Source organism: Citrus sinensis, chromosome 7, assembly GCF_022201045.2.
Source record: "Citrus sinensis cultivar Valencia sweet orange chromosome 7, DVS_A1.0, whole genome shotgun sequence".
Taxonomy (NCBI): domain Eukaryota; kingdom Viridiplantae; phylum Streptophyta; class Magnoliopsida; order Sapindales; family Rutaceae; genus Citrus; species Citrus sinensis.
In genome coordinates, this window is record NC_068562.1 from 22,780,769 (window position 1) to 22,801,543 (window position 20,775).

Consider the following 20,775-nt stretch of genomic DNA (forward strand, 5'->3'; position numbering starts at 1 on the left):
ATATAAATTCAAATTTGTGAGACCCCTAGCAGAGATAAAAAATTTGAGAATGCCAATATGATTTTTTCTAGTTTCCTTCACAAACTTCAAAAAACGTAAATGATTCATTTTTGAGAAATTTAAACTAATAACCAAAAAAACTTTGCTTTTTTTCATCTTAACCCCCCAAAAATATTTCTATCAACATTAGCCATTAAACAACATTTGAGTCCAAAATACCCCTCCCTCATCTCTTCCCCAACACTCTCTTTCTCTCATCTCTCCCAAACCGATCCAACTCCCATCATCGGCGGCGACATCAACCCCGTCGGCGGCGGCTCCATCTCTCACCGGCATCCGATCTACGATCCACAACCTTCAACAAAACCTAGGTTAGTCATTTTTCTTATTTTCATTAATTTAAAATGAGATTTTAGAATAATAATAGTTATAGCTTGAGATTGATAATGGTGGTGATGATGTTTGTGGTGGTTGGTGGTGTTTGGGAGTACTGTTTTTGATTTTGGGGTGATTGCGCTTAATTTTGGGGGTGGGGAGGGAGGGGGGCAGGGCGCGCACCGGCGCCCATCGCTGGGCAGCAGCGCGCGCCCATGCGCGGCCTGCGGTCGCACCAAATCTGGTGCGACAGCAGGCGCTGTCGCACCAATTTTTTGGTGCGACAGGGCCTGTCGCACGAGTTTTTTGGAGCGACAGGCTTGCCTGTCGCACCAGATTTAGTGCGACAGGCGCCTGTCGCACCAAAAAATTAGAGTTTTTTTTTTACGAGTTAATTTTTTATTTCTGTAAATATAATGTAATAATTTTATAAATATTACAGATACATGGCGAAATCAGAATCACCGGATATTGAAGTAGGCAAGATGTATTTTCGTTATGCTGATCACTTTCCTGGTCGAATTTCGAGCATGTGTATGTTATCTTCGGTCGTAAAAGCTATCGAGGAAAAATTAACAAACCGGCAGTTGAGTATGTTCAAAAAGGATATATTTGGGCATTTCTTGGAGTGTCGAAGTTTTCCATTTAGTGGGGTAATTTTGCATAATCTTTTACTGCGTCAAGTGGCCCATGAAGAAGATAGCCGTGAGGATCAGTTATGGTTTCAAATTGGTAAGCATTTGATTCGCTTGTCAATTGTCGAATGGTGCTTGGTTATTGGACTTTCATTTGGTGTTGATACCAATGAAAAAAATGATGAAATGGAGCAGAGGCTACGGAATACGTATTTTGGTGGTGTGCATCGTAAGATTAATGTGAAGCAATTTGATGCCGTATTTAAGGAGTTGAATTTCGAGGAAATAGACGATATGGACGCATTAAAGATTGCGATGTTTTATTTTGCGGACAGAGTACTAAATGCAAGAAAAAATCACTGTCAAATTAATTTCGATTGGCTTGACCAAGTTGATGATATTCAGTACTTCCGAAAGCGTCCATGGGGTCTATTGTCGTGGGAAATGATTTATGAGAGTCTTGACAATGCACTGTTCGAAAAAGACGAGAAATTTAAGAAGACTCGGTTGAAAAATCCAGATCATAATATTGAAAAATACAATCTTTACGGATTTACGTCTGGGGTGCAGGTGCTTTTTTTTTGTTTATTAATAAGTTTTATAGTATTAAATATTTGATAGTTGTTTTATTTGATTTTTCACTTTGGTTGTTGTAGGCTTGGATTTATGAAGCAATCGGAGGGTTACCATCAACATGGGTCGTCAAAACGAAGAGTAAGATTCCCCGCATTCTGCAATGGAAGCCTATGGCGTCTTCGAGAATCAACTTTGCGGAGGTTTATTCGTTCTTCAACGACGAATCTCGTCTTGTAAGTAATATGTATTACTTATTTTTTTAACTTTACTAAATTTAAGTTGGGTTTACTTACTTAAATTTTTCAATTAAATTTATGGCAGACGGACGTTTTACAAACTCTTGAGCCAAATTCAAAGGAGAGTAGCAGAAAATATTGGCTCTCTGTGAAGGATTACTTGCCAAGCATTCCAGACTGGGTTCATAAGGTCGGTATACTGTAAGTACAAAAATTTTTTTTATCGAAATTTTTGACTTTTCATTTAGTAATTTTAAATGATACTTTATACAGCACCAACCCTCAATCAACGCGATGCCGTCGGTTACAAGACAATCGGACGAGCATGACGATCATGACGACATACCAAACCCAATACCAGAGCAGCGTCATGACACTTTTGAGCAGCGTCATGACGCTTTTGAGCAGCGTCATGACGCTTTTGAGCAGCGTCATGACGCTTTTGAGCAGCGTCATGACGCTTTTGAGGATGAGGTGGCTGTTGATGACCAGCAGCAAACAGACAACTCTGATGACGCACGGGATTCTGAGGTTATAAATAATATACGATATTTTTCACTTTGGTTGTTATTATTTTTTTATTGTTATTCTAAAGTTTTATTTTTTTCTTTTGTATTAGTCGAGGACAAAGCAGTTTAATGATTACGTACGACGACGGCTGGATAAGATTGATCGTAACGTGTATGAAATAAAGTCAGAATTAAAAGATTTTAAAGAAACCGTTGTTGGCTTCATCGACACATTTTCTAAACGTCCAAATAAGGATTCTCCCACTGCACGCTCGTATGCGGTAAGCTAATTTATATTAAATAATTATGTTCGTTTAACTTTTAATTTGATAATTATTTAATATGTTCTTTTTGGCGATTGTACAGGCCCCGGATGACTATGGAGTGTATACTGACGTGGGCAATGAAAATTTGTCTACGCCCACGTCATTGGTTAGTTTCTACGGGGATGTTAGTGGGGAGAGCGTGCAGGTGTTCACAGAGGTGCCTCCGGGCGTTAGTAAGTTCGGCCGCGCGTACATACCGTCGTATGTTTATAACAGTCCTTACATGATTCCTCCGGTCAGGCGAGGACAGAACGTCCGGAGGTTACCTCGACCCCAAATCATGGAGCATGCGATTGACATGAGTACGAGTGTGGATGTAAATCCGCTGAGAGGATTGGAGGACTCTAGTTGGTTTGCTGAGTTTGATCGATGGTTCACTGGTGATATCAGAGTCCGCCGGAACGTCCAGCACCCGCGGTCATTCTTTCAAATAATTTTGGGGACAGCTTCGATGGGATGGCTAGGCGATGAGGTATTTATATTTTCCTCGTGGTGTATACTGTTGTGTATTTGTGTATAATTTTTTTTTAAATCGTAATATTTCTGTTTCTCTACAGCATATTCACGAGTATCTCCGCTTGATTAGCGGGAAACAACGGCAGTATCCAAATGCCTTACTCCAACGTGTCACACATACGGACACATTTTTTTGGGTAACGTGCCGACAAAACTTACAAATACTATTTAATTTCTTTAATTATTGCCTTTAAGTTTAATTAATTTATGCATTTCTTGGTTATCTATGTACTAGGTGTTCTTGAATCAGTTATGGAATAACGGGAATTGTGCAGTCGATTCAATGGTATTCGACGACCGCTTGAATAGTTATCTGTGTGGGCGACAGCACACAATGTAAAAATCAATGACGGATGTCGATATGGTATGTATTTTATTACATTTCACATGTTCTATAATGAAAATATTCGAGGAGTTGTTTTTTCTTTGTTGTATTTCAATTTCATATATAACGAACATGTTTTTAAATTTTTATATGCAGTTACTCATCCCTGTTAACTTGGACGGCGCGCATTGGGTACTAGCACGAGTTGACTTTCGGAAAAATAAAGTCTGGATTTATGACTCATTACTCACATTTCGCGACGACAAAAGGTACAAGTTGAAATTCAAGCCACTTGAAGTTATATTCCCTCGCTGGTTGGAATATGTTGGCTTCTACAATATACGACCTGAGTTGCGGAGTGAAGACCCGTGGAAAGTTATCGCAGTTAAGAGCGCGCCACAACAAGAGCCTGGAACTGGCGATTGCGGTGTTTTTGTATTGATGGTTACGATGTATTTAATGTTCGGGCTTAGGTTGGAGTTTAACGCTAGTCATGTCGAGTACTTTAGAAAGAAGATTGCGGTTGATATATTTAATGACGATATTATATTGTAGACCTATGTAGTAATTTCAATGTTGAAATTTACATTTTTTTTAATTTCCGCACTTAATTTTATATAATTTTAATGCCTCACATTTTGAACTTTAAAATAAAATAAAGTTTTATGAATAATAACAATTTTAACCAACGAAATACAAAAAACAATAACAGTTTTAACCAACGTAACACAAAAACAATAATAGTTTTAACCAACGAATAACACACAAAATACAACTAACTTCGAGTCGACGCAATAGGATTCTTACATCGCTTACGATTATGGCCAAGTTCATGACACCGGCCGCATCTTACAGTTCGCCGGTCAACGTCCTCGCCAGCCGAGGGTATTCTGCGCTCTTTACGACATCCAGGTGGCGGTGCCTCAACTGGTGGGTATACCTGCAGCTCCTGAATTTCATCTGGAACTTCCCAATCAGCCACATCACCAACTGGCTCCACTGGTTGTGCATAAGCCATCGCCAACGATTCTGTAGTGTAAAAGTCCGAGCAAAGGTTAATAAAATCCACCCGGTGTGTTAGACACGCCGCAATTGCATGAGCACACACAAGCTGATCAAGCTGAAACACTCTGCAGGAGCAAGTTCTCTTTTGCAAGTCAACCAACCCTTCCTTAAGCCCACCGCCTATAACTTGAAAGCGATGCGGAGACACCGGCCGAACTATCATTCTTTCAGCTATAGTTCTCCTCTCAGTGACTATTTCATCCGCCCATGTTGTTAGCCGAGTAGTCATGGATTCAGCCACAATTTTTCTATCATAAAACCATTGCTGCAATGTTTTCCTGAAGTGATCAACAAGATGAGTAACAGGAAATTTTCGAGGTTCCCTCATGAAAGCATTAACACTCTCCGCGATGTTGGTGGTAAGAATGCTGTACCTCCTACCTTCAAACTGAGACCTTGCCCAATTACACGTACCGACATTATTTTCTAGGTAATCAGCCGCACCCGAGTGGATCATCCACAACCCTTCAAGTTGTCTCTTAAATTCCTCGTGGCCATATGCTTTTGCTGCATTAATAAAGGCAGGCTCAAATTCATCCCAAAGAGCTTTGGACATTCTAAATTGTGACTTAATGTTACCTTTGACGTGGTAAAAACAAACGCCATGAGTTGCATTGTGAAATACTTTAAGAACGGCTCTCCTTATGGCAGTGCATCGATCAGAGATAATTACCAACTCAGGTCTATCACCAATCACTCCATGTAACTTCATCATAAACCATTCCCAAGCATCATTATTTTCTGAATCCATGATCCCAATGGCTAACGGATACAATTGATTGTTACCATCAAGACATGTTGCCACGAACATGCTTCCACGATATAATCCCTTCAGATGAGTACCATCTACAGCAATGACAGGCCGAATGTACTGCATAAACCCCTTGATGGAAGATCCGAGTGCTACAAAATAGTACAAGAAATTACCATCTCCATCCTGCTCGAGGTGAGTGACTGTACCCTCATTCGCTGTAGTTAGTACGTGAGAGTATTTAGGGAGCAAGTTGTATGACTCTGCAGGGTTGCCGCGTACTATTTCAAGACCAACTTCTCTCGCCCTATATGCCTGCTGGTATGTTAACTGAACACCGTATTCCTGTTGCATATCTGCTCTTATGTCATTGGGAGTATAAATCCTCTTATCTTGAATATATTTTTCTGCGATAATATGACCGACAACCCGGCTCCTTAGTTGATGACGTCCATCAACCAATACCTCATTATGACAAGTGTGTACATTATCAATTCTCTTCACCACCCAAGGAACATGTTGCTCGTTCGAACTTCTAGTTGCTCGAATACGCCATTTACATGATTCTGAACAACAGTGAGCCTCGAAACGTGTCGTAGTAGACCGTGCAATCTTAAAATCAAACTTATCTCTAAAGGCCACCTTGCGTAGTTGTAATATAAGCTCATTCTTCTCAGCAAATAGCTTACCCACGCTGATATCATCTGAGTCACAACTGCTAACAAAGCTTGGAGCAACCATGTTCGAAGGTAAAGTTGGAGCAAGACTTGTAAGGGGGTCAATTCTCCTTCTCGATCGAACCATAGAAGGAATAGGTCTATTGCCTCTGTTATTCATAGGAGTATTGTCTTCACACTCATCCTCATCCTGAAACGACGGAACATTCGAAGGACCGGCTCCTCCATCATCACCATCATTATTGAAACGAGTGCCCCGCCTTGTATTATTAGAAGGTTCTGCACAAACATTATCCCCCTCTGTCTCATTATGAAAATCATCATTGTCCCGAAAATCATTGTTGTGATACGGAGAATATTGTTGCTCCAACGACGTTGTTATTGGAAATACCGTTGCTCCAACATCCTGTAACGTAACGCCATTATCATCAATGTTGTCATAATTGTCGTGGATTGGAGAGTAATATTGCTGCAGCGATATTGTCCTTGGCAACACCTCTTCATCATTATCGGGGCCAGACATATTTGCTCTAAACGAAGTTTCTGTATCGACATGTGGCTCAATACTTTCGCTCGGAACTCGAGGTGATGTGGTCACGAATATAGGAATGCATCCAAAATTAGCTACGTCAGATGCCATATGCAACACAACTCTCACCATTTCATCATCACATATATCCATGGGCATTGCACATATACGATATAATGTGTTACTAGACCTCAAAGTTGTCTTCATTGTGATACTATAGTCATTACGATTTATTTTTAACACCTCATATACTCTTGTCAATAACTGATCAAACAGGTAATTTTTTCCAACCAAAAAAGCTTGATTTTTACCATTCACGTACTCCATACAGCCATTCTCTAATGTCTCCCACCAACCATCGTAACACAATTCAAGTACAACTGAATCCATTAAGCCTGAAATTAAAAAAAAATATTTTATTTCAGTCCTAATTAAAATAATACAATTTTAATAAATCTCCAAGAGTGGGTGCGACAGGCAACCTGTCGCCCGAAGCTTGGTGCGACAGGGTGCCTGTCGCACCAAGTTTTGGTGCGACAGGCACCTGTCGCACCAAGTTTTGCTGCGACAGGCAGCCTGTCGCACCAAGTTTTGCTGCGACAGGCAGCCTGTCGCACCAAGTTTTGCTGCGACAGGCAGCCTGTCGCCAGATTCAGATTCACCCGACTCAGTTCAGTAAGTTCAGAAAATAATTCATACCAGTAAGTGACGTCGATTTGTGTTGAATTTGGATAGATTATGATCGGATATCACTTTTACAGTTGTCTTTTGCGGTCGCCGTTGGCTTATGATTCAAGAATGAAAAGCTGCTTTTGGTTTGGCGAGATGGGAGAAACAATGTTGGTTTTGTTCTGTAAAGAAGGGTAATTTGGGAAGAAAGGCTTGTGTTTGGCTAATGTTGATAGAAAAAAGTTGAGAGGGTTAATTACGAAAATAATAAAATATTAATGGTTATTTTTGTAAATTTCCCTTCATTTTTGGTTATTGTAGTAATTTCCTAAAATATAGCCCACCAAACAAGTTTTATCCATTTTCTTTTTCATAAAATGAAAAACAACAAATTAAAAAGTTACCAAATGCACCTTAAATTTGTTCTATTTCTACCCACGAATCTGATCAAATATAAGAGGGGAACAGAGTCCTAAGAACAATATTGTGACCCGAACATTAGGTTAGCCTCTAATAGGACCTTAGGTGACTGGATTCTAAGACGAATTGAAAGGGGCTGGGGATCGTTTCTTGTGCCACTTCTTATATACCAACAACTTTTGATGTTTACTCCTAAAACTCTTCCGCAGCCAACCCTTTTGAACTATATTATGGGTGCCTCTTTCAAACCAATCATACCATCGAGTTTCATTAAGATTAATGGAACCTATTTGCACATTTGACATTTGGGGTTTGATGAAACTGAAAAGTGAAAATACTTTTCTGTGAGAGAACAATTCTGTTGGTTCGCAGCCTTCTCTTTTGAGAAAATTCCACTTTCATGCGAGAAGAGCCTTGAACTTGAGTATTGCAACTACGCTGTGTTCTTGTTTATTTTCTTGTTCAGGCTCTTTTACAATTTCTAGAAGGATTCCAATTACCAAATAAAAATGATTACTAATGAGTAATCGTCAGATTCATGTTTCTCAAAACGTATTCTCATTTCACTAAGTGACTTCAGAACTGGAATTAGAAAGACAATCTCATATACAACAGCATTGTGCTGTAACAAACATGCCAAAATTCTCAGACGACCATTTTTCCTAAGTTCAAAATTGCTGAGTCAAAAAAAGCCCTCGTTGGAGCTTCCCAGTAACATCATCCAAATCAATGACTCCTGGCTCAGGTCTTTTCTCCATCTTAATCTTGTTAAGCTCTGAATTTAGTTCAGCAATCTGCTTCTGTAATTTTGTTCCCTTGTCTGGTAATCTCTCTACGGTAACCTGGAAACAATGTTTCAAAAAGAACATTCAACATTCAAGCAACTGAGGGTAAATGAGCACATACACCTGTAAGTTTTTCAAATAAAATTTCTTAAGGAGACTGTCTAAACTATAGGCTGCAATCAAAACAGTCAGAGTACATTGCCAGCGTAATTACTCAAACTCAGTTTTTGAGATTTTATACTAATCGACTTCAGCATAAAATCCCTTGTGCTTATATATACATTCACCACCCTCATAATCAAGGTTTAGATCCTTAGAAAGAAACAATGAAATTATGATGACAACAATAGTATAAATGCTGATGAATGACTCAAAAATTTTGCAGGCAATCAATAAGCACTCCCACAAATAGTATAAACTATAGGCTGCAATTGAAACAGTCGAGTACATTGCCAGCCTAATTACTCAAACTCAGTTTTTGAAATTTTATACATATCAACATTAGCATATAATCCTTTGTTCTCATATATTCAGCACCCTCATAATTGAGGTTTAGATCCTTAGAAGAAACTATGAAATCACGATGACAAAAATAGTATAAATGCTGATGAATGACTCAATTTTTGCAGGCATTCAATATGCACTCCCAGAAATTTTACATGTGCTTTAACTAATTAACTTTTCTAAATAACCATTTACTCAAATTGATAGAGGCGCACAAAGGAGACGAGAGAAGATAAAAGGATAATGTTGGTTTTGGCTGACAATTCCATGAACCCCAAGTGCTTATAAAGCCACATCCTAGGGAAAGAACTTGCACTGATACCAACTGTCACGCACACATTGGTAAAACTCCTCTTCAAAAATCAGCTTCCAAGGAAAGGAAGCCCAAATACTTATAAGCCCACAAGCCAAGCCTAACATAGCAATGTGGGACTCAATTAGAGTCGTTACAAAACCTATTTAAATAAAAGGCTAAAATCCAGAAAAACTGGGGAAATTTTTTAAATAAACAGGTTTATCAATTGTCAAGATATTCTAATTATTATTACTTACAATAAAACCGTACCTTGTTTGATATAAGTTGTGACAGCCTTTTAATTCTTTCCTTGATATCAGACTCTTTTAATTTAGCTTCATTTTTTGGGGAAGAAGATTTTTTGTTCAGTTTTATGTCTCTAGGATTGAACGCATACTCAGCCCTGTGAGAAGCACAAAGATTTTACTAACAGCATGCTATTGAAATATAACAAATACATAAACAATTGGTTCAAAAAGGTGAAAGATCCTTCAAGTACCCATCGACGTTTCGTGCAACCAAGTAGCTAGATGACGAATTACCAACAAATGCAGTTCCTTTTCTCCTGCACCCAAAGTTAAGCAGCAATAATTTTGAAACAGTGAGGCAGATGGAAGTCAACCAAAACATTATAGTCCATGAACAACAGTACACCATTAACTTAGTAGACCAATTACTTTTATCTTAATGGTTTTTAGCATCTTCAATAAAAGCCTGATAAACTAGAAAAGAAGAAAATGTTACAAGATGTTACTTGTACTGCACATTTACAAGCTATCCAGAAAACATACAACTTAAATCAGAATTTCACGATCTTGGAGTTGAAAATATATGTAACACCAAACAAGTTTTACTATTAGCAGCACGCATGCCCAGACACTGATACTCTTGCAAATACAAATATAGGATATCAAATTTGCAACAGTTCTGACTTCTAGAAATGTGGATAGGAAACATGTTGAAAACAAGTACTTAAAAAGTCAAAATGTCAGCAATAGACATATCATTGGTGTAATGAGCTAGTTTATTGCACCCAAGGAGGTAAGAATAAGATAGAAATTTTCACCTTGTCGCTTCCTCTTCTTCCTGCACTACTTGCACTCGTGCTGTCTTGGAGAAGAGTAAACTGTGATGACTGACTCCTGCTATACCTAGTGTGTCAAGGAACTGTATGTGGGCTTCCAAGGACTCATCCCTAGGAAAAAGTGTATTAGGATACAAAAAAATTAAGTTTATCTCTTCTGTTTAAAAGAATTAAACACACAACCACAGTCAAACTGTACATTGAGTGAAAGCATACTGTACATGTACAGACATGCTCACAATGCTGGTTAACAACTTAACATATTATGTTACAAAACTAAGATTCAGCTATGCATACATATATTGCTAAAATTCACTATAATATTATAATTTAGCATATAAAAGTCACAGGCATCATAAAAGCATCCATTATCAAAATTAAAAGGATGGATCTGACAAGAGTATCATAACATTGAGCTAATAAAAAAATAATCACAACCTATTTGACCAACTTAAATAAATATGGTTATTAAGATTATATTGCGGCCCAGCACCATTTAGATGTTTTCATTTGACTCAGCTCAGGGAAAAGGACTCAGTTATTGCCACAAGGAGCAGGAGGTAAAAGCTCCAAAAAAGTTTAAGGATGGGACCATTACCAATTTACCATGCAAGTTTATACTATGTTGACTAAATCATTGCACAGTGTAAGCATGCAAATGAGGAACAAAAAGGTAAAGATTTCACAGAAACTAAAATAATGCTGTAGTTTCATTACATGTTGTGCTGGTCCCCATGCTCTTCATGTAATTGCTGCTGGGTGAGAGAAACATCAAACCCCTGTTTGGGTAGACTGAGAAGTTCCCGAAGATCCTGAAAGATAAAGAAGACAATACATCAAGCATCATATGGAAATGAAAATTCAGTTCAGCAACATATTTGAACTTTACAGGCATATACCTGCTGGCTAAAATACCGAATCTGTTCTTTGTGCTCAGTGGCTGTCTTAAACAATCCGCCTTTGAATATCTAAACCACGCAGTTTGAACAGTCAAGATGATGCCAAACTCACGTGTAACAAAAATAAAGACAAGCAAACAGTAAACCTTCTAATCATCCCTTCATAAAGAACTGCATAGAGACTATCTTAATACAACTTGTATCATAGAAAGCATCTAGAAAAATCCATTATTTCTCTCAAATAAGTGTTAGATTGTGTTGAAGTATAGAACATGAGCTTCTTCAATTCATTTCAACACTTCAACAGAGTATGATATTTCCTTCAAGTGATTGAGATGATTCTAAACAGCTATGGGTCCATGTAGGCTTATGGGCCCATGTAGGTTTACAACTTGTTAAAACATATTATTTAGCAGTGTGGTAGTCTCAACAGCTTAAAATCACATCTTTGGAATTACAAAATATGGCTAATAAAAGGGAAAATCTCTGTACAGCTACAACCAAACAGAGGAAGGAAACAAATCTCTAACCTGCTTTCTATAAATCTTTTCTTCAACTGTTCCACATGTCATTAATCTGTACACAACGACATCCTTTTTTTGTCCAATTCGATAAGCACGATCAACGCTCTGATTATCAGTACTGTATATATAAAAATAAATTAATTGAATCAAAATAATGGTTAAACAATGAAAATATTATGCCTTAGTGACATTTTTCAATAGACCACCATCTCATCGTAACTACAATTTACACATCATCAACTTTGCAGTTGACTGTGATTCCTCTACTTTTTTTTTCCTTTTTTTAATCTGTTTTTGTGTTTGGGTCAGACAATGGAGCCTACTTTTAGTTGTACCCTGAAAGATGGGTTTAGAACCAGGAATCCTGTACAAAACATGGGATGCTCCATGACAAAGGAGGTAGCATCTTAAAGATCAATATCCAACAGTAGTTCACTTTTATTTCAAGTCTCTGCCATAGTTTTCTGTTATTAGAGTGTAAGAAATAAAATCAATAAGAGCAAATGTATGTTGATCCAACAGCTTTTACCATGCTTGATCTAAATTTCAATATAAATAGTCAAATTTCTCTCTCTCAGCTCTTGCAACAATATAAACATGATTTCCTCAGCTGTATGCATTTTGATGTTAACAAGTGTTATTTTCCTTGACCCATTTTATTGAGATAGTTTCTGGTCAAGCAAAATTGGGAAGGCCATATGTTTTAGAAGTGACCCGTTTTCTTTTGACATTATAGTGGGTAGAGAAAAATGCTCTGGTCATCCATACTTGGACATGACAGCCTTATTCAGTGTTAACCGAGAGGCATAGGATAAGAGAAGAATCAAGTAACCAGTAGATACGGTACATTAGTAATCAAAAGCTGATAGTTTACCGTATGTATTAAGCTAATACTCAAGGTAAAAAAAAAAAAAAAAAACTTACATGGAATTCTTATGGCCATACACATTCACCCAATAATGCGCATCACAGCCTTTCATATATATATCCAGCATTCATGTCGAGATTCAGAAGAATCATGTGTAAATAATAAATTACCAAGTCCAAGAGGGTGAAAAAAGGAGGCACCTTGGATTCCAAGCAGGATCCACCACAATCACACGGTCTGCTTTAGTAAGTGTGAGGCCTAGACCCCCAACTTGAGATGTCAAAAGAAATATAGGAGCCACGTCACCCTCTTGAAAATCCTTTAAATGAAGAAATATTAAGACATTAAGATTTCACACCAGCAAACAATCAATAAAATCGACTTTGTGGTAAACTCACATTAACAATCTTCACTCTGTCACTAGCTTTTGTGGTACCATCAATGCGTAGAAACTTGTAACCTTTGGAACCAATAGATTCCTATGAACAAAACAAAGATCAAGCACAAATTGGCTTTTATATACAGTAAATTACTAATCCAATATTCAACCAACAGAATGTCTTGATTTGTGACCCAGATTACTTTTGCAAACTTCACAAATGAAATTCAACTGAATTTTTTAAATATACAAACTGGCAGTCTAGTTTTTATGTTGTTTCCACCTTTCAAGTTGGCAATAAATGAGTTCATGCAAAAGGGAAAACAAAAAATTAAGGTTGTAAGAAAAATGGTAAAACAACATGTCGAATGCATCATATTTATATTTCAGTATTCAAATATTTCAGTATTCAAACAATGTGTCCTAGCTTTTGGAACTAATATCACATGTTTTTGAGTACCAATAAGTTGTCACAACCTTTGTATCGAGATTGTAATGACAGGAATATCTACAACAATAGATATTTTGCCACCCCAATCATTTTTTGGATATGAAGCTTAAAGCATTTAAGAGTGTGAGAGTACAAAGGCAGACGAGATGTCGACTTGAGAGGCAAAAACAACTTTACCCAGCAACACCATACAATAAGCTGATTACTCATCCAAACTAACCATGTACAAAAAATAAATAATTTTTACCAGTTTAAACTCAAAATGAAACAAGCCAGAAGCTATAGCACCTAGACAGAATCAGAACTCGACTAACTTTGGAACTTGAATTACAAACAAGGTAATGATATAATGATGAGATTTGGATTCAATTTTTTCAAATATCTCAGCAAATTCCTGAAATGAGTGAGTTTATAGCACTCTTATTTACCACACTATCAATTACCCTCATGAAACACTTGGAAGGTCAACAGCTAAAGATCATAATACTTCAAAGGCATCACAGGCTGGGAAACCATAGATTAGAGCAAACCTGAATAAGGTTAAGCATCTTGCGAGTTTGTGAGAAGATAAGAACATTATGGCCCTCTGGAATCAATTTATCCTGTCAATGAACATAGAACAAATTACACTTCAGCAAAGACAGAACATATTCAGACCATTAATCTGCAAATTTGTGGCATCTCTAACCAATAGTGACAAAATAAAAGATATTTTGCATGAGATGTTGTCGTGCTGCTCTTGAAAGTCATCTTTCTCAGCAACATCCGCAATATGCATAGCCAATTTTTCTGCCAGGGCAGCATCTTCTGGATTAAGCATTGAATCCATCCCATCTAGAACATCTTCAGCTGCTCTCTTTGTCAAGAGAAGTGGGTGATCACATATTTTCTTCAGAATCTACTTCAAAGCAAACAATAACTGTTTATTATCTTGTCGTAAGGTATAGCCAACTAAAGCATAAAAAGTAATAAAATACTTTGCAAACGTCCAAAAAAATAATAAATAAAAGAATTTGGCAAAAAAACCAAAGAAAAAACAAACTGAATAATTCGAAAGGAAATATCTGTAGAAGCCTCAGTAGATGTAAAAAATAATTACATTTAGGATCACACACTAAAGCAAGAAATAGAAAGAGTGAGCAAAGTGAAAACTAAACAACAAAAATTACCGTAAGAGCAGCCAATGGTGAGCCATCAAAAGCAGAAAGAACTATCTCACTATTCAAGAAAGCTTCATAGAGTTGTCGCTATATAGATGAGAGAAGAACTGTGAGAATAACAAGATAATCAAAGATGAAATTACAAGAAACGAAAAATGTTGCCAGAGTAGAGCAAAATGTACCTGACAACTAGTCAATCTTAGCCACACAATCATCTCATTCTTTTTAGAAAGTGTTGCACTTGAAGTGACATCATCTTCATGAAACACCTCATTCTTTAAGCGACGCAAAAAGTAAGGTTGAATCCGTTCCCGTAGTTCCTAAGCAAAAAAGAAAAATGCCAAACATCATGCTACAGTAAAAATCTCTTTATTGGCATAATATTATGCAAGCATGAAAAAAGAGTGTGTTTAGCTGTAATTACCATAATTATAGGAGCTTTAAATTAGAAAGATTGTAGGAATTAATTTAGGTGTTAATTTAGGAAGGACTAGGTTATGTTTTCCTATAAATATGTAATTGTATTGATTAGAAAAGAAATACAGAGAAAAATTATTCTTTTCCACAAAGAGTTAATAGTTTTTACTTTTTACAATACATAATAACAAAAGGGCATCTAAAGTTAAAAACAAATGAAAACAAAAACTAGAAAAACAAAACAATAGGAATAACTAGCAATCACATCTCCAATTAAACTTAGCTGATTTGCGATATTCACCGGGCAACTTGATCAAACCCCCAAAGAATTTAACATATAATACATCCATTATTTATAGCTAAGCTTTAAGCGTCTTAAACAATATTTTCTTAGTGATTATAGTCTGATCATAAAGGAAGAAAAAAAATCAAGGAACCAATGACCACTGTACATTGGTATGAATGCATCATACATGATAAGCAGAGAATTTTGCAATTCGTATAATTTTCTTAGAGATTTTCTGTATTTAAATGCAAGTCCCACTACCACCACAAAACAATTAATAAACTTAGATAGAGACCAAGAAAAGGCTTGGAATGAACCAGTTTAACTAACCACAATATACATGCTTGGTGTAAAAAATAAAATAAAAAAGCTCAAGGTAATTGAAAACGCTATATTTTAATTAAATGGAGATATACATAATATACATACCATGACAAATGAAGTAAAAAAGGGAGAATCAGAACCTCCAAGTTATGATGTTCCAATAAGATAATACAAATAATAAAATCATCACCTTTGCAACTGCAGAACCAATACGCTTTTCCCTATCTAAAGCATGTTTGTCATTTCCACGAAGTATGGGTAGCTCATATTTTTCCTTAAACCTGACAATATTTTGAACCTTCAAGCCACAAGAATCACAAACTCAAGCAAAATAGAGCTTTAAGAACGTATTTACCATTTATTATCGCCCAGTAGCTCAGGGCAACAGAAGTTGAACAAAGCCCACAGTTCCTATTTCAGAGTAACAAGAAACAAAAGCCAAAACATAACATCATATATGTTTTGCCTCAAATGCAGTAAAATCTTAGTGGAGTATTATAAGGTACAAAGAACCAAAAAGGAAAAAAAGAGCAAAGGTTAAAGAAAATACTTTAAGATTGTTTTGAATTGGAGTGCCGCTTATGATTATACGGTGAGCACTTGGTATCTCAAGCAAACTTTTGGCCCTCTGTGTGCTAGGGTTTTTTATGAGATGCCCCTACGATGGTAAATCCATCAATCAAGGAAAAGATAGAGTCATAATGTAACGTAACAGTGTCAAAGTAAATCAAATGCTGATATGAAAGCAGTTACAGGCAAAAGATAACTTCACAAGCCAGTTTCGCTATTATCCCCCAAGTACAAACCCCGTATGGCGCATAAAACAAAAGAGAGAAAAGGAATATATAAGAAGACTCCAAATTCAGAGTGAACACTTTAAATTACCTAAAACATATACCACCTCGTTATCTATAAGCATTTTTGGCGATCCATATTTCTGTTTCCTTATTCTGAATAGACACATCAACAGGAAAGCACCCTTTTTGTTTGCAACATAATTCATTAGTAAAGTTAGCAAAGACTACCAAAACCAGATTTTCTTCCGATCAGGGTACAACTGTCAAGATTTCTACCAGCAATTATAACAAATCAAAACTTATTAGAATTGAAGTTCGAAAAATAGATAATGACTCTCCAAAGTGACACTTGTGGATAGAGATAAAATAATAGTTAATTAGATTTACAAGAATTGACAATGAAGTAGGACATCTAGTCACAACAATTCATCAATAATAAGGCCAACAATCAAGAAAAATACCACAACCACACTTTGGTAAAAGTTATAATTTATTGCTTTTGTTCAACTTCACCTAAAATTAGACATCTAAATCACATCTGCACTGGCAATATTTTACTGCATTTTGAGACCAATAGACGAGAGTGATGGAGCTTTGTCTGAATCAACTGAATTTTGGTGCCCACCATGAGTACAGCTAAAAGCATGCAAGTATGTATATACCCATGAATGTATGTATATAAGCACAAATGTACACATGCATGTAGAGTAAAAGAGAGAAGAAGGATAAATCAAACAACATAAAACATATAAAATATTCATTTCACATTGTAAAATAATGTGTGAAACAAAGAAAAACCCCAAAGAAAGAAAAGCATTTCTAGGTGTACAACTGACTGCATAAATGTTCATGAATGTATTATAGCATAACTGACTGCATAAAAGTTCAGAATTTCTTAACTATAGCTAGCATAAAATTCCTACCTCGTCGAGTATCATATAATCCCATATGGCATCATCATCACCAGCTTCATCACTTATGAAACTGCTCCCTCTCAATGACTTTGAGTTATTCCGCACAATATCATAAGTCGTCAAAAGCACACCTTTGTCCTACAAGGAGACAAAAGATGCAGATAGAGATGGTACCCTTAATGTCATGCCCACAAACAAAAGACCATGAATCTCAGTCATGTATCAAAAAGAAGAAAAAGAAATGAACCTAGACGTTCAGAAAGCTTACAGAATTATTCAGCTTCTAAATTGTCTAATGTTAAATAAAATTTAAACTTTGAAACCGTGCATAAATCAATAGAAAAACCTCATCTACTAAACGCACTAATCGCTTCAACTTCTTTTAAATCCCGAGTTCAATTAGAAGTTTAAGATCTATGTGTATTTGTGGCATTTTTTCTTCCCGTAGATATTATTGACTAAGAATTTGTGGCTTACATGCATTTCTTGCATCTTATTTTATAGCGATTTAGCTGGTGATTAGTCAACGTCTTTGATAGATAGATAAGCAAGGAGAAAAAATAAAACCTGAAGTACATATTGGAGCTCGTATTGCCGAGTTTTAACACAAGTCCCGAAATATCTGCATGAAAAGACATAGATATGTATGTTATAAACAGAAAAATTAATTCTAGCAATTTAGAAAAAATCACAAAATTCAGATATTCTAGCCAAACAGCCTCACTCTCTAATCTTTGCAGAAAGCCCCACGGCAGTTAATTCTTTGATCCAATGAGATAGCAATGTTTTTGGGGCAACAACCAACGCCCTCTTGATCAATCTTGAGTGGAACAATCCAGCTAGAAAGCCACATATCTGCAAAAGGAGGCAAATCAGAGTCAATTGCTTCTACAACAAACATTACGAGTTAAATCATCTCAGAAGGCCTTGCATGCATTTTCTTACCTGCATTGTTTTCCCCAAACCCATGTCATCCCCTAAGATTCCACCCTTCCCCTGACAATGCAAAGACCAAAGCCACCTCAGCCCCTCACGCTGATGTGGAAACAACATATTTCCAATTTTACCAGGCAGCATGTAAGTAGACCTTGGTCCACTCAAAGTAATGGAACCCTCATCTTCCAAAACTGAATCATCTGAGTAATCATCCAGCACATTGACCAAACCAGAGTGAGCAGACTTATTTAACTTACCATCACGTCTATCTGGTCTATTAACCACAAGTTTTCCACTCACAATTACACAATCATCTTCATCATCATACTCTTCTCTACCACCAGATACAAAAGATTGACCATTAAACCTTTCTCCATCATGCACCCTCTTTGGTTCATTTTTCTTCTGCCTTTGATGATGTTTCTTAGTTTCATGTACTCTACTCAAATGCTCATCACCTTCAACCTCACCCAACGAACCACCATCCTCTTCCCCATCAAGATTAGACTCGAATGATTCTCTTGCAGACACCAAATTATTGTCCACCCATCTTGGTTCATTCCTCTTCAACCCTATACCAACATTCTCGGTTTCCTGTTCCTCATCAGCAACATCATCACCCTTAGACTCTTCATACTCATCTGCCACACTCTCAACAACACCTCCAACATTATCCTTCGTTACACCAGATGAGGAATCAGAAAGATCAGATGTGAGGGAAAATGAGGACTCCGCACTTGCATATTCTGGCAAATTTCCTTTGCTCCCTTGACCAGTATCTCCATTTTTAACCAACCGTGAAAAATCATCTTCTGGATCTACAGTTTTAGGGACTCTTCTTTTGTCAATAGACAAAATCTCAAGCCTTGCGCTCAAATCATTTAGAATATCCCTAATTTCATTCCCACCCTTATAATTATCATTCTCACTCACAGTTTTAGCCTTTGGTGGTGAATCAAAAACCGTAATATCTGAAAATTTAGGCCCATCATCAATAACAGCTCTGCTCTCAATGTTCACCATCGTACTCACAGTTTTAGACTGTAGGGGTGAATCAAAATCTGTAATATCTGAAAAGTTAGGTTCATCATCAACAACAGCTCTGTTCTCAGTGTTATCAACATCTCGAGATGAGACTTTGCAGAGCCGACGTCTACCTTCAATTTTAACCTTTTGTGGCTTTTCTTCATCTGAAATAGATCCATTCATGAACAAACCCACGTAAGACAACAAATTTTCCATCATAAGGGGTGAAACATATACCAATTACTAAACCAATAACAATGCTTAAATACAAGTCAAATTTTCAATTTTCAATATCTTCAGTGTTAAGTGTGGCCTCACTGCTTACTACTAAAGGCTAACTTCAATGTCTAAAAGTTTATCATCATTTGTTACAAGTCTTGAGTTGCAGTAAGAATTAATACACCAGTAACTCCATAAAATCCAACAAATGAATGGACAAAAATAGAATCAGAATCCGAAATTAGTTTCCTCACCAATTACTGATCTACTTTCAACATGATCATGATCTCGAGACAAGACACTGCAATCATTAGTTCTAACTTCTGCTTCCACCTTCACAGGCTTCTTATCATCTAAATACATAAAAATTAGAGATTAGTAATCTAATAAAAGAACCACTATAGAAAATCAAAAAAAGTGCTCTTCATATTCTAAGTACGAAATGAACACATAAATAATTAAATAAATAAAACAAATAATAATAATCTAATTTACTATAAACGGAAGTGTATATATATATATATATATATAAAGAACAAAAATACCGAGAGTAGAATCGAAACGAGTGGTGTCGGAAAACTGAAGTCTCTTAACAGAAGCGTTGTCGTTTAGTTTGGAGGAGGCCAAGTGTTTGGCCACGGATGGCTTTTCTTCGTATTCTATAAACAGGATATCAATCAGCAGACAAATTAATTATTACTAGAAACAAACAAATAATAATTGTCAATTAACTTTTAAACCCTAAAAATAAAATTAAAATAATAAAGTTTACCGGAAAATGACGAAAGGGCGCTTCGATTCGTGGGAGAGGCGAGGTCTTGGAGAAGACGATAGTGACTGTCGTTTAAGCTTCGTGGCTTGCTCTTCTTCTCTGCCATTTTTTTTTTTTTTTTGGGTTAAAACAGAAATTCAAGTCGTCGATTTTTTACAGAGAGCAAAAAAGCGAAGGCCAATTTGTACGAATCAGCTTGTTTGGAATATTCTTATTTATTTATTAAAATCATTTGGGCTGCCCTTTCTTTTTCCCGCTCATCCACCGGTTTTTGAATTTTGATTCGCTTTGATTTGATTTGCTACATTGGAAGCAAAACCCAAATACATCAATTAAAAATATGCATTTACAATTTGATTTATGTTTTTTTTTTCCATTTTTCTATGATTTTTTATTTATATTGCAAGTATTTTAGTGGGATTTTTATTTCAATTTCAAGTTTATATTCCAATTTCCAAGTCAAATAATAACAAAGGTTCGCAATAATTACTTCCAGCCTAATTATTAAAGTTTACAGATTTTATAA

General features: G+C 36.5%; 3 protein-coding genes across 8 annotated transcripts; 2 read left to right on the forward strand and 1 right to left on the reverse strand.

Moving 5' to 3' along the window:
- The first annotated feature begins 217 nt into the window (after positions 1-217).
- Positions 218-4,115, forward strand: LOC112496378 (uncharacterized). The gene is made up of 10 exons (XM_052444155.1): positions 218-371; positions 818-1,580; positions 1,667-1,819; positions 1,908-2,012; positions 2,096-2,353; positions 2,442-2,612; positions 2,698-3,129; positions 3,215-3,310; positions 3,409-3,537; positions 3,655-4,115. The coding sequence occupies exons 2-9, from the start codon at positions 822-824 to the stop codon at positions 3,511-3,513; spliced, it is 2,079 nt and encodes a 692-aa protein (XP_052300115.1). The 5' UTR covers positions 218-371; positions 818-821; the 3' UTR covers positions 3,514-3,537; positions 3,655-4,115.
- On the forward strand, positions 3,520-4,053 carry LOC127898876 (uncharacterized). Its single transcript, XM_052431374.1, has 2 exons — positions 3,520-3,537; positions 3,655-4,053. The coding sequence occupies exons 1-2, from the start codon at positions 3,520-3,522 to the stop codon at positions 4,051-4,053; spliced, it is 417 nt and encodes a 138-aa protein (XP_052287334.1).
- Positions 4,116-8,029: 3,914 nt separating the features above from the next.
- Positions 8,030-20,537, reverse strand: LOC102613690 (protein CHROMATIN REMODELING 24). Of its 6 annotated transcripts, none has more exons than XM_006465028.4 (24): positions 20,250-20,534; positions 20,023-20,136; positions 19,732-19,830; positions 19,390-19,422; positions 18,242-19,293; positions 18,021-18,151; positions 17,864-17,918; positions 17,306-17,434; positions 16,136-16,243; positions 15,941-15,996; positions 15,776-15,866; positions 14,741-14,878; positions 14,568-14,645; positions 14,087-14,296; positions 13,929-14,000; positions 12,967-13,047; positions 12,769-12,887; positions 11,707-11,818; positions 11,177-11,245; positions 10,995-11,089; positions 10,260-10,388; positions 9,693-9,758; positions 9,464-9,596; positions 8,030-8,451 (listed from the first exon to the last, which is right to left on the reverse strand). In XM_006465028.4, the coding sequence occupies exons 1-24, from the start codon at positions 20,353-20,355 to the stop codon at positions 8,278-8,280; spliced, it is 3,450 nt and encodes a 1,149-aa protein (XP_006465091.1). In that variant the 5' UTR covers positions 20,356-20,534; the 3' UTR covers positions 8,030-8,277. The 6 variants fall into 6 exon arrangements, 4 of the variants coding, with proteins under 4 accessions (XP_006465091.1, XP_052300965.1, XP_006465090.1 ...); XM_052445005.1 differs by having other exon boundaries at positions 18,242-19,302; XR_369244.4 differs by adding an exon at positions 9,235-9,311 and having other exon boundaries at positions 8,303-8,451; positions 18,242-19,422; positions 20,250-20,536.
- Between the last annotated feature and the right edge of the window lie 238 nt (positions 20,538-20,775).

What these genes read in the sequence shown, in the direction of transcription:
- LOC112496378 (XM_052444155.1), top strand. Translation starts at nt 822, where the DNA reads ATGGCGAAATCAGAATCACCGGATATTGAAGTAGGCAAGATGTATTTT. An exon ending in ATGACGCACGGGATTCTGAG is followed by an intron (nt 2,354 to 2,441) that starts GTTATAAATAAT and finishes CTTTTGTATTAG; the next exon opens with TCGAGGACAAAGCAGTTTAA. An exon ending in ATACGGACACATTTTTTTGG is followed by an intron (nt 3,311 to 3,408) that starts GTAACGTGCCGA and finishes TCTATGTACTAG; the next exon opens with GTGTTCTTGAATCAGTTATG.
- LOC102613690 (XM_006465027.4), bottom strand. Translation starts at nt 20,355, where the DNA reads ATGGCAGAGAAGAAGAGCAAGCCACGAAGCTTAAACGACAGTCACTAT. An exon ending in ACAGAGTGAAGATTGTTAAT is followed by an intron (nt 12,888 to 12,966) that starts GTGAGTTTACCA and finishes CTTCATTTAAAG; the next exon opens with GATTTTCAAGAGGGTGACGT. An exon ending in GTTGCACGAAACGTCGATGG is followed by an intron (nt 9,597 to 9,692) that starts GTACTTGAAGGA and finishes TGCTTCTCACAG; the next exon opens with GGCTGAGTATGCGTTCAATC.